The 13154-nt window shown below is 41.0% G+C and overlaps 1 protein-coding gene across 1 annotated transcript in view; it reads right to left on the bottom strand.

Moving 5' to 3' along the window:
- The window catches only part of IQCH (IQ motif containing H), a 236794-nt gene that overhangs the window by 48789 nt on the left and 174851 nt on the right, over nt 1–13154 (bottom strand). The window contains exon 16 of the mRNA XM_043470878.1: nt 9723–10009. Coding sequence (XP_043326813.1) covers nt 9723–10009 — 287 coding nt within the window. The remainder of the gene's footprint in view (nt 1–9722; nt 10010–13154) is intronic.

Raw genomic sequence — 13154 nt, 5'->3', positions numbered from 1 at the left:
AATTAGATGTCCTTTCTTTAAAAAGTTAATAACTATCAATGCTCATAACAGTGATAGCTATTTCAAAATTTGTGTGTTAGTTGCTCAGTCTTGTCTGACTCTTTGTGACACCATGGACTGTAACTTACCAGGCTCCTCTGTCCATAGAATTCTCCAGTCAAGAATACTGGAGTGGCTTGCCATTTCCTTCTCCAGGGTTCAAAAGTTTATAATAACCTAAAAACAAAGACGTTTTTAACCTAGGGATTTCAACAGAAAGCATCTTTGTCAATCTATTTGTTAGCAAGTTCATATAAAAGGAACTTGAGAGTGATATTTAGAGGAGTTCCCTTGCGGTCCATGGAGAGTGATGACATAAATGCATACTGCGCTGGTGGTAAAGAATCTGCCTGCCATCGCAGGAGACACAGGAAATGTGGGTTTGGTCCTTGTGCTGGAAGGATCCCCACTCCAGTATTCTGGCCTGGAGAAGTCCATGGACTATTCCAAGGAGTTGCAAAGAGTCGGACATAACTCAGTGACTTTCACTTTTCTCTTTTCACCTGGAGTAGGAAATGGCAACCACTTCAGTATTCTTTTTTTTTCTTTTTTATTTATTTTTATTAGTTGGAGGCTAATTACTTTACAATATTGTAGTGGTTTTTGCCATACATTGATATGAATCAGCCATGGATTTACATGCATTTTCTATCCCGATCCCCCCTCCTGCCTCCCTCCCCATCCGATCCCTCTGGGTCTTCCCAGTGCACCAGCCCTGAGCACTTGTCTCATGCATCCAACCTGGGCTGGTGATCTGTTTCACCCTTGATAGTATACTTGTTTATATGCTGTTCTCTCAGAACATCCCACCGTCGCCTTCTCCCACAGAGTCCAAAATTCTGTTCTGTACATCTGTGTCTCTTTTTCTGTTTTGCATATAGGGTTATCATTACCATCTTTTTAAATTCCATATATACGCATTAGTATACTGTATTGGTCTTTATCTTTCTGGCTTACTTCACTCTGTATGATGGGCTCCAGTTTCATCACAGCACTGTTTATAATAGCCAGGACATGGAAGCAACCTAGATGCCCATCAGCAGACGAATGGATAAGAAAGCTGTAGTACATATACACTATGGAATATTACTCAGCCATTAAAAAGAATTCCAGTATTCTTAGCTGGAAGATTCCATGGATAGATAAGCCTGGTGGGCTGCAGTCCATGGAAGTGCAAAGATTCGGACATGACTGAGCAACTGAGCACACACACGCAAGTCAGTAGTGATGTTTGTAAGACTTAGACCATCTTTTTTCCTATATGTGTTTTCTGCCTTCCTACCACCACCTTTCAGAGCATCTTTCCCACTTGGAATATACTCTTTCTAACCCTCCTTCAAGTTCTAACTGTCTTTCAGCTCAAACCCCACCTACTCTGTAAAAACATTTTTTGATTGCTCCAAACAGAAGGCAATTAAACTGGCATTGCCTTTTTTATGTCTCTTTTATTGTTCTATGTAGTTGTCACCTAAGATTTTTCTTGTAATCCATTTTTCAAGCCTTTCTCCCCAGTTAGATTGCCCTTACTCCCCAAGGGCAGGCACTTTTACTTCTTTTGCATCTTTGCAGCCTCTCTTGCTCCTACCATAATATCTTGGACATACTAGATGCTCAATAAACAACTTGTTCTTTCCTTAGAATTTCCCAAAAGTGGAATATAAGTAAGTTCAGCAGATCTGAGTGTTCAAGAAGTTCCCAAAGTCCATTAATCAAGTGGCTATCATGTAACTGTCGTTGTGTAAGACATCAAGAAGAGTGCACTTTCTAGAGTGCACTTTCCCAAATCTCATGGAGGTAATGTTTATGGCTAAGAACCAGTAAGAGGATAAATCATTTGTGGGCTTGTGTATCAGATGGAATTGGCTGATGGATGCATGTTCCTTCAGCATCCAGCATAGGGACTGAGTAGACCCTGGGAAGGCATTTGTTCAATGAACATGTTGGTGTCTTTTCAATTTGAAGTCTTTGGCAGGAGCTTCATGTCCCTCCTGGAAACCAGTAGACATTGCCTATCAAGGACTCTGGGTCCAGGGCCCATTGGGATATGGAAATAGCTTTCACTGCTCTCCATTTAAGGGTTGGATCCCTCTTCTCATCTGCATGTGGGAAGTCCAGATCTCCAAAATGGCTACCTTATAACTCCATGTATTCTGCACAGAGTCTCCTGGACTCTCCCCATTCCTAGGGTACTGGAATCTTGGACATAGTCTACTAAGTGGACATAGGTAGTTTTGCACTATCCTCTCACCAGCTCCATTTCCCAGGGATTGGCTCTTTTCCTTTTATTCCCAATGACCCTGTGTCCTGTATGATGTTAACAATATTTAAACATTACATTTCCCAAATTCTTCTTCCATTCTGCTACCCTAGATTGGGACATTCTCATCTCAAGTCTGGGTAGGATTTTCCACTCTCTTCTGGATTGATTCACAACTGTGGGCCTGTCCTTGGTGCACCATTGTGATTTTATCTATTCTTCCTTGACTCCCAGTCCCCTCTGCTCTTATTAGGACAGCATGGTATGTTATATTATGGAGGCCTGGCTGGAGCCAAAGAGCAAGAGTTTGAGATGGATTCAGTCATTTCAGCTTTCTGTCTCCCACCTTGATTGCAAGACATATGTGGATGTAAGATCATGTATGTGCTTTATAATTATCATTGTTTATGATTATCATTACATATATTTTTTTTCTGACTACAAATACATGCTTACTTTTGAGAATGCAAAGGCAGAAGCATAAGGAGCAAAACAGAAAAAGTTCTTTGTATCAGTTTCCTATTGCTGCTGTAACAAACTGCTGGACGTTTAGTAACTTAAAGGGTCAAAAATGAGAAGTCCCACTGAGCTTAAGTCATGGTGTCAGGGGGGCTTCATTCCCTCTGGAGGATCTAAAGGAGTATTTGTTTTCTTGCTTTTTCTAGCTTCTAGAGGCCACCGGCATTCCTTGGCTCATGGTCACTTCCTCCATTTTCAAAGTCAGCAAAACCCTTGTGATTACACTGTCCCCTGCATAATCCAAGATAATCTTTCTATCTCAAGATTATTAAATTAATTACTAATACATGTCCATGTTACCATGTGTGGTAATCTTCACCAGTTTCAGGGATTAGGACATGAGCATCTTTGCCAGGTCATTACTTTGCCTATCATACCCTCAATTCTTTGATCCAGAAATAATGACTTGTAACATCTTGGCGTATTTCTTTAGGTTCTTTTTGTTTTGCAAATATTAATGTATGTTTTTTATTTTAATAAAATTGTTATCATATTACATATGTTGTTTGTTTTTCTATTTTTAAAAAATTTACTTATTTTTGGCTGTATCAGGTCTTCACTGCTGCATGGGCTTTTCTCTAGTTGGAGCGAGTGGGGGCTACTCTTCAATGCATTGCACAGGCTTCTTACCGCAGTGGCGTCTTTTGTTGTGGGGCACAGGCTCAAGGGCACCACGCCTCAGGAGTTGCGGCACGTGGGCTCGTGATGCGGTTCCTGGGCTCTAGAGCACAGGCTCAGTAGTTGTGTCACATGGGCTTGGTTGCTCTAAGGCATGTGCGATCTTCCGGGACCAGGGACCAAACTCGAATCTCCTGCATTGGTGGGTGGATTCTTTACCACAGAGCCACCAGGGAAGCCCCTATTTTTCTTTTTTTTTTTTTTAATTTTCTTTTGTCTGTGCCAGGTCTTTCGTTGCAGCATATGGGATCTAGCTCCCTGAACAGTGATCAAACCTGGCAGTCCTGGGTGTTCATTGGAAGGACTGATGTTGAAGCTGAAACTCCAGTACTTTTGCCACCTGATGCAGAGAGCTGACTCATTGGCAAAGACCCTGATGCTGGGAAAGATTGAGGGCAGGAGGAGAAGGGGATGACAGAGGATGAGACAGATGGATGGTGACTCAATGGACATGAGTCTTGGTGAACTCTGGGAGTTGGTGATGGACAGGGAGGCCTGGCATGCTGCAGTTCATGGGGTCATAAAGAGTCAGACATGACTGAGCGACTGAACTGAACTGAACTGAACCCTGCATTGGAAGTGCAGAATCTTAGCCACTGGACCACCTGGGAAGCCCCACATATATTCTTATATAATCTGTATTTTACCATTCCACTGTTTATGAATAGTCTCCTGTAAATATTTTTCAAAACTTTGAATTTTATTGTCTTCCTAGCACTTGATTCTTTTCATCTATCATAATTTCTTTAACAAATTCTCTATTATTAGAATTTAATCTATTTGAAGTTTTTTTACTTCCCTTAACAATGTGATTAATACATATGATGTAAGTTTTTTTCTTATTTCCTTATGATGTTTCTAAAAAGTGGATCCTTACTATTATTACTAGAACTTTAATACAAAGGCACTATGAAAATACTATTGAAATAAATAATCTTTGAACTCAGAAGTCAAGCTAACCAACTCATTTTATAGCTGATAAAACTGAAGATGATAGAAAATGATAAGCTCAAGGTAACACAGTAATTTAGAAAAGGAGTTAGATTTGACTATTTGAAGTTTTAGTTTGATGAAGAGCATTACAAATAAACTTAAAGCACAAATGACAAGGTTCATTATCCAATTACAGATGTGGTAGGTGAAGAAGGTAACAGAATTAGTTGGGAGACTGGTTAGATTGAAGCAATAAATAAATTGACTGAGGAAATAAGTAAATACATTGAAGATAAAAGACTCAGGTTTCTTACTGTTGGAGAAGATATTTGTTTGTAAGTGTGGAAAAACAGAAGTCTAGAATAATCTTGAAGTGTCAGATTAGAATTAGAGATATTGGCAGGAATGCATGGTTTTAAAATATATATCCTGAGAGATACAGAAATGGTCATAGATGCATGTATATATATATATGTATATATATATGTATGTATATATAATACATATATGTCTTAGCTCTGTCCACTGAGAGAGGCCAGAAGCAATGACACTCCAGTAGCAATGATGGCACTAACATCCCAGACCTTAATTTAATATCATCCTCCTCTAAAGTGACTCAAAGCTGTTGGGTTGATTCTAAGTCTAGGTCAGAAAAAATGTAAAATGAATCTGGACCATCTCATTGTGCAAGAAAGTAAGACAACACTCAAAGAATGATGAGGACACATCAAAAGAACCACTCTAAAGACTCTCCTACTAGACAAATCTGGGACAACTTGAGCATCAAAATGATGAAAGTGTCAAAATATAACTAACTGAAGAGACTAGAAAATTACAAGTTCAAACTGGTATAAAAATTAATACATACATGCTTACATATATAAATAAAAGATGGAAAAGGAAAAATTCTTCTTTGCAGTAGATTTCCAACTAATCTATATAGAAAGAATGATTGAAACAGAAAATTACCAGTGTCATCATGGTGGCTGAACCAGGAGAAAGTTGGCAATGGATACTAAGTTTTGTCGGAAATTTGATGAGGAATAAGATATTATTCCTTGAAACACCTTTTCACAAAATATTACTAATCAATTACAAAGAAAAAACAGTGATTTTATGGTGGAGAAACATGACTGGAAAAAAGCCACAAGTGACACGTGGAGAAGGTATCTGTAACCTGTATAAAAGTCAAAGAGTAACAGTTTCTTATGTGCTGTGTGCTGTGCTTAGTCACTCAGTCCTGTCCTACTCTTTGCAGCCCCATGGACTGTAGCCTGCCGGGCTCCTCTGTCCATGGGGATTCTCCAGGCAAGAATTCTGAAGTGGGTTGCCATGTCCTTCTCCAGGGGATCTTCTCAACCCAGGGATTGAACCCAAGTCCTGCATTGTAGGCAGATTCTTTACCATCTTAGCCACCAGGGAAGCAATTTCTCATATACAAAGAATTTCTACAAATCAGCATTTGTATTATAGTTCAATGTAAAAGGGGCAAAAGATATGATAAGCCAATTAAGACAAGATATATAAATACCCAACAGACATAGTAAAGATGTTCATCCTCACTAATAATGAAAGAAATACTGAAGAAAACAAGATGTCATTTTTTTCCCCTGTTAGACTGGCAAAAAAATGACAAATTGCTAATATGCCAATCTCTTCACTAGCACCACAATGCAGCTGAGTTAGAAGAGAAAATAAAATGCTTTCCAAACTGATGTCACTTGCAAAATGGCAAGAGTAGATACCAGTGATTTTTCAAATAATCTATTACATACAGAGAGTTAGCATACATCCCTTGCTAGTGTAGAAACTCCTTTCTGTGGGCTCACTGAGAGCTTCTTCCAGTGTTCTAGTGAAAATTGTTACACAAATGACTGTACACCAAAGTATTAACAGGAAGAGACAAGGTAAAGTATTAGTATGATAAGATCAGACAATCTTGGATAAATATTTCTTTATCCCACCCATCAATTAATTTTTGAGCTCTTCTCTAAAAGCCTCAACAACATCATGCAACATCTGCTAGAACACCTCTATCGTTCATTCATTCAACAAATAATTTACTGAACACCTACTTTGTGCCAGGTCAGAGGTAGGCTGAGAACTAAGCAGCAAGCAAAAAGAGATAAAATATATCTCCTCAGGGAGCTTATACTATACAGGGGGAGACAGCATTAATCAGATAATCATGTAAATAACTGTAAGTTGTAACAAAAGCACGTGGTATAAAGGAGAGATGCACGATGATATGAGAATCTAAAACAGGGGAGTTTGACTTTGTCAGGAAGTCTGGGGGAGGCTTCCCTAAGAAAGCGTGGTTGAGTTGCACTATGATGGATGAGAAGGTTACCTAGAAGAGGCAAGAGCATTTCAGGCGAGGGGTGGCATGTGTAAAGAGAAGCTCTGTGGCAGGAGGTAGTATGATGAGTAACGGGTTGGAAAAGAGAAATAGAGGGGAAGCTGGCATGAGCAAAGGATGTTAAGGCACATGGGGCCAGCCCTGTGAAGGGTGGGACCTCTGTCCCCGAAGCTGGGAAGGGCTGTAAGCCCTGGAACAGGACTAGCTCAGTGTTTGAAGACGATACCCCTCACTGCCATGGGTGCAATTCTCTCTACATCAAACTTAAATGAATAAAAACCATGGTCAACTGTCCGCACAGTTCCATCCTCCCTACTGCTCCAGGGATCATAGATTTGATCTTTGTTTCTCATGACAGACATTTGGAGGGGAAATCCTCTCCTGCTTTTCCCCTTGATTCCTTGTCACCTAGCTCTTTTCCAGAGGGTATTGTTCCTGTCCTCCCTCCATCCCATGCTGATTCCCGAATGCCTTTCCATTTGTCCTTTTCTCTCTCCATGTGTGGGCCTGAGAAAGGAATGCAAAACCAGTGGAGGGTTCAGGAAGGCAAATGGAAAATGATTATTAAACAAGCTGAAAACTACTGCTCAAAACATAAACACAAAATGCTTTGGAACTATCATCTGACTGAAATGGAGAACTGTAAAACTGAGAGTAATAAAACAACTGAAGTTTATTTACAATGTTGGCTGGGCAGAGGGTATCAGGAGAGGGAAAGCAGGAGGTCATTCCATCCTTTAGACTGAGTTGTGGTCACTGACACTAATGCAAGAGGAACTGAACATTTTGCAAAATGAGTCTTGTGAAGTAGTAGTGAATTTAAACATTATAATTTCTGGGGCAGGGGGAGAAGGGGGCAAAACAAAACAGGTTAAAAGTTATCTAGAAAAAAAAAAGTTATCTAGAATTACTGTACATCAGAGGCACACCTGGACAGATGCAGAATCTCATGGATGAAATATTGAATAAGTAAAAGCATGTTATAGTAGAATACATAGGACGTTATGATCTAAAAAATTTTAAAACAAGCAAAATTAAGCTATATATTAAATATGTAAATCCATTACACTTGCAAACTGCCTTCACTGATCAAGGTCATTTTAGTTGTTGCTATATAAAGAAAAGTGTGTGTCCTCCAAGCGTACTTAGCCTAAACAATATGTTTGCCTGAGCTGTTTCTCAGAGACTTGGAGTCAGCTGTGTCTAATTCAAGCTGAGCTTGTTAACACTGGGTAGGACCACTGACCCTCCAGCTGGGCAGCCCGAGTGTCAGCTTGGTGATCTTTTGACATCAGAGGCCAAAAATTTACCCTTGGATAATGACAAGTGCTCCATTTTAACACGCCCCCTCTACGTCTACCTGCCAATGCAGGAGACGCAAGAGATACGAGTTCAATTCCTGGGTCTGGAAGATTCCCTGGAGTAGGAGATGGCAACTCACTCTACTATTCTTGCCTGAAAAGTTCCAAGGATGGAGGAGCCAGGAGGGCTATAGCCCATGGGGTCACAAAGAGTCAGGCATGACTGAGCACGTTCCCGTGAAGAAGCCTGTTGCTTAGTAGTTACTCCTGTGCAGAATGACTCCCTCACCTTTTTCTCATTTCCAATCACCTGTTCCCATCCTTCCCAAGCCTAAGACCACCCTGTTCCTTTATCCCATAAATATCTCAAGCCCTTTGAGGCAGGTTTGAGACTTGTTCTCTGTTCTCCTTGCTTGGCTGCCTTGTGAATAGACCCTTTTTTTTGCTGACATCAGTATTTCAGCATTTTGGCTTGATGCATGTCAGGCAAATGAACCTGGATGAATAACATTCATGTGCACTAGAAAGCATAAAGATATAGAAAAGAATATAAGTCCCAATTACAAGATGATGGATACCTCTGGGAGGAGGAAGGGCCATGTGAGGGGGACTGGCAAGGAGTACACAGAACTGGAGGTGGTCTTGGTTCATTATATCAGTATTTAAGCCTTCTTATATTTATGCATATTTTCCAGTAATTTTTAATAAGAAAAAATTGACCACCTAAGTTGCTGGTGGACTACTGATAAGAAAAAGGAACAGAAATAAGAACTCTTTCCTCTTTTCTAGTGATTGACTCTCTATTTAAGAACAGATTCTAGAAAGGTTCCCCCCCTGGATGGCACGGAATAGTCTCATGATAAGATACAGACAGAGCATTAGTGGGCAGCACTCAGACCCCATCAGCATAAGTTGCAGTGATTTAAACTCCAGCTGTACTGAATGAGGAGACCCTGGGGTATTGGCAGAACTAGCCTGAAACTGGACCTATACTGCTTCTAACAAGAAACCGAGTTGTTTTTCAGAGACAAGAGAACAAAACCACAAGTCATACAGCCAAAATATGCACAGAGGAGAAAATTTTGACCTCAGACAATACCCAAAAGCAAAGTTTCTCCTTCCACAGAATCAAAGGACTGGGACAAGACTGGAGCCTGATTGCCGGAGCCCTTTCTGAAGCAATGGGTCTGCCGTCCCAGAGGAGCTGCTGCTCAAGTCCCCTTCACCACACCTCATTATAAATGGCTGAGTCCCAAAGCCTTTCAGTGAAAACCTGCCCTGTACCAACGCTCTTACCCTAAAAGCCTGACCAAACCCCAGATCAGGGAAGATGCAGATGTGAACCATACCTCCTGTCTCCTTGCCAGCTGACCTCGAAATAAAATCTTTTCTCAAAAGCTGTGCCATAGTATTGGCTGCTGTGCCCATTGGGCAATGAACCCTTTGCTTGGTAACACTGGTCCCATCTTTACAGCCATAAAGTACGATCTCACCCAAACTAGCATGGACCATATACAATCAGCTCATCAGAAGAAGCGAATCTTGGAGGCTCCCTCACAGTCCCTGTGGGATGAGCATGGATGGTACTGGAGTCTGTACATATTTCAGTATTTCACATGGCATCAAGTCGACTCACCTGCTGCTCCATGGTGCTCGGATCAATAAAAGTCACCAGGTCTACGGAAAAGTGACCAATCACATTTTCCATTTTACAAGCCTTCCCAATTTGAAGGCACAAAGAACTGAGCACTTGGGGATCCACGGAGGTCTGAGGCATGGTGGTCCCAGAGGAGATGAACGGGCCTTCAGCATGAAACTGGTCGCCTGTTGACAGCAGCCTGATTTCTCCATTGGGTTCTATCAGCATGTCCACCGTCACGTTGGTAACACTCTCTGAAGGTGGGTACGCTTCAATCACGCCTCCTGGGGGGAAACGCATGGAGTGGGTAAAAGGACACACCCACGTGGACTGTGCCCATTAATACAGCAAGAGGAAAAAACCCAGGCTTTGGCAGAGGGACTCAGGCTCAGAGCCTGCATCTGCCATGTCTTGTGAGACTTTGGGCAAGTAGCTTCAATTCTATAAATTTATTTTCCGTCATTTCTAAAATCGGCATAATAAGACCTATCTCACCAGACTGTTGTGAATTTTTGTCATCTATAGTATTTAGTCCAATGCTTGGTGTGTAGTTGGACTCAATGAGTGGTGGTTTTGATCCTAACTAGGAAGACACTGTAAAGATCATCAAGCCTATGCCCATTCATTATAAATGATGAACCTGAGGTCTATAGCAAATCCCTCAGGGGGAATTAACTGCCCACAGGCCACAGTTTGCACCTTGAGGACCACTGCGCTTCCTGTTCCATAAGAGGATACTGACATAAGTGTCCACTTCCACAAGAGGACACTGACCATTATGTCAGCCAAAGGACTTCTATATATAGCTGGTTTGTTTTAAAATATGGAGCCAGAAAATGCTGCCATTCTTGAGAAACAGGTAAGCTTGCTCCATGCTGATATGGGAGCTTTATAATTTATCTTATTTCACCTTCTACTCTGAATAACCAAAATCACAGAGGCAAATTTGATGTTCATTGCAACAAATTTGTTGTTTAGATGCTAAACTAAATCGACTCTGCAGTCACATGGACTGGAGCCCGCCAGGCTCCTCTGTCCATGGGATTCTCCAGGTAAGAATACTGGAGTGGGGCTGCTATTTCCTATTCCAGGGGATCTTCCCAACCCAGTGGTCAAACCTGCATCCCCTGTATTGGCAGGCAGATTCTTTACCACTGCACCACCTGGGAAGCCTGCCCACAAAATTTACATGGCCCTATTTTCTGTCTTTAGGCCTAACCTGTAAATCTTACTGTATATATCCCTTTTATAGAAAAAAACTGAATATTATTTGTGAAGAATTATATAACATAATTTAAAAGTATTCCTAGACAAGGCAGCCTCTGGAGCCCAACAGTATTAAGATAAATTTGACGTGTATTTTGGGAATTTGCTGGGAGGTGACCTATGCTCACAGGCTTTGAACAGCATATATGGTTAAATCCTGAGATTTAAAAATGTCTCAAATGCAGCTATCTGTTACTTTATACAAAAGGTTCTTTCCTTAAATGTCTATAAATGTGGTTGAAGCTTGTCCTAAAGAAAACTGAGTTTCAGAAGGAAAGCTAATTCATCTTCTTGGTTGGTTTGAGATATGCTTTTTTTCAAATGAAGTTTTCGAGTGTGTGCTGTACCTAAATACTTGCTGGAGATTTAGCAAGGTAAAAGTAACAAAACAATAATAACACAATGCACAAAAGCAAGCAAAAACCTATTGAGTCTCTCTGATTCAGAAAACTTTGTGGCTTTCACTATCACCTACATTTTGAAAGATGATGCTCCAGTGAAAACAGGTTGTCCTTTATAGGTACAAGGTTATTTTACTTCGAAGTAGCTTATTTGTACTGTCGTCTCAGTATTAGGACCACAGTCTTTTCAGTGTTTATTTTTTTCCTTTCAAAGTAATTAATCCCCCCCTTTTTATTTAATTTTTTTCATTTATTTTTATTAGTTGGAGGCTAATTACTTTACAATATTATAGTGGTTTTTGTCATACATTGACATGAATCAGCCATGGATTTACATGTATTCCCCATCCTGATCCCCCCTCCCACCTCCCTCTCTACCGGATCACTCTGGGTCTTCCCAGTGCACCAGGCCCGAGCACTTGTCTCATGCATCCAACCTGGGCTGGCGATCTGTTTCACCATAGATAATATACATGCTGTTCTCTCGTAACATCCCACCCTCGCCTTCTCCCACAGAGTCCAAAAGTCTGTTCTGTATATCTGTGTCTCTTTTTCTGTTTTGCATATAGGGTTATCATTATCATCTTTCTAAATTCCATATATATGTGTTAGTATGCTGTAATGTTCTTTATCTTTCTGGCTTACTTCACTCTGTATAACGGGCTCCAGTTTCATCATCTCATTAGAACTGATTCAAATGAATTCTTTTTAATGGCTGCGTAATATTCCATGGTGTATATGTACCACAGCTTCCTTATCCATTCGTCTGCTGATGGGCATCTAGGTTGCTTCCATGTCCTGGCTATTATAAACAGTGCTGCGATGAACACTGGGGTGCATGTGTCTCTTTCAGATCTGGTTTCCTCAGTGTGTATGCCCAGAAGTGGGATTGCTGAATCCCCCCCTTTTTAAAAACGTATTGCCTTTGATATAATGCTTTGACAATGTAGAAATCAAATCTGTAGCACATTTTGTGGCTATAAGCACACTTCAGAGAGTAGAAATGAAATGAAACAGGCAACAGGGAAGATGGCAGGAGATGGTGGCCTTAGGGTCAGGAAACCTGGGTGGGCAGCCTCGCTCAGCCAGTAATCATTTTATGCAGGGCCTGCTGTAGGCTCTGGGCTCAGAGCTGGGAATAGGTTTGAACACACGTGACTCCCCAGAACCAGATTTCTGAGACATGCTAGAATTGTGGGCTCTAACTGCATTCCCACTCACCATGCACTTGTTGTGTGATTTTGTCCTAGTCAATTCCTAGCGTTAAGCCTGTTTCTTTGACTACCAAAGTGTCTCAATAAAACTTGTTCTTCCTCCTATAAATAAGTATTGTGCTTACAACATGGCTGAACTAGAGGAAGAAAGGAAAGAAATGACAGAGGCTGAGGCAAAGCCTAAGCTTGTGGTTGTACAGCTCATATGAGACAGCGGCTGGGAAAACCCTTTCTAATCTACAAAGCTCACACAAAAATAAATAGGCTAGAGGAAGGTTTGCAGGCTGACCTTGGAAGATCTGGAAACTTTCTAACATCCTATCATGGATGGATCTGAGATCTTCAGAGTCTTCCCCTCATAACTTGAAAAACATCCTTTATTCTTAACCATTTTTTGTTGTGAAAGTGTTCATCGCTCAGAGAGTGTTAGGTCTCACTCTTTGAGACCCCTATGGACTGTAGCCTGTCAAGTTCCTCTGTCCATGGGATTCTCCAGGCAAGAATACTGGAGTGGATTGCCATTCCCTTCTCCAGGGGATCTTCTCAAC

Source organism: Cervus canadensis, chromosome 6 (assembly GCF_019320065.1).
Source record: "Cervus canadensis isolate Bull #8, Minnesota chromosome 6, ASM1932006v1, whole genome shotgun sequence".
Taxonomy (NCBI): domain Eukaryota; kingdom Metazoa; phylum Chordata; class Mammalia; order Artiodactyla; family Cervidae; genus Cervus; species Cervus canadensis.
This window is presented reverse-complemented; position numbering and strand designations above follow the sequence as displayed.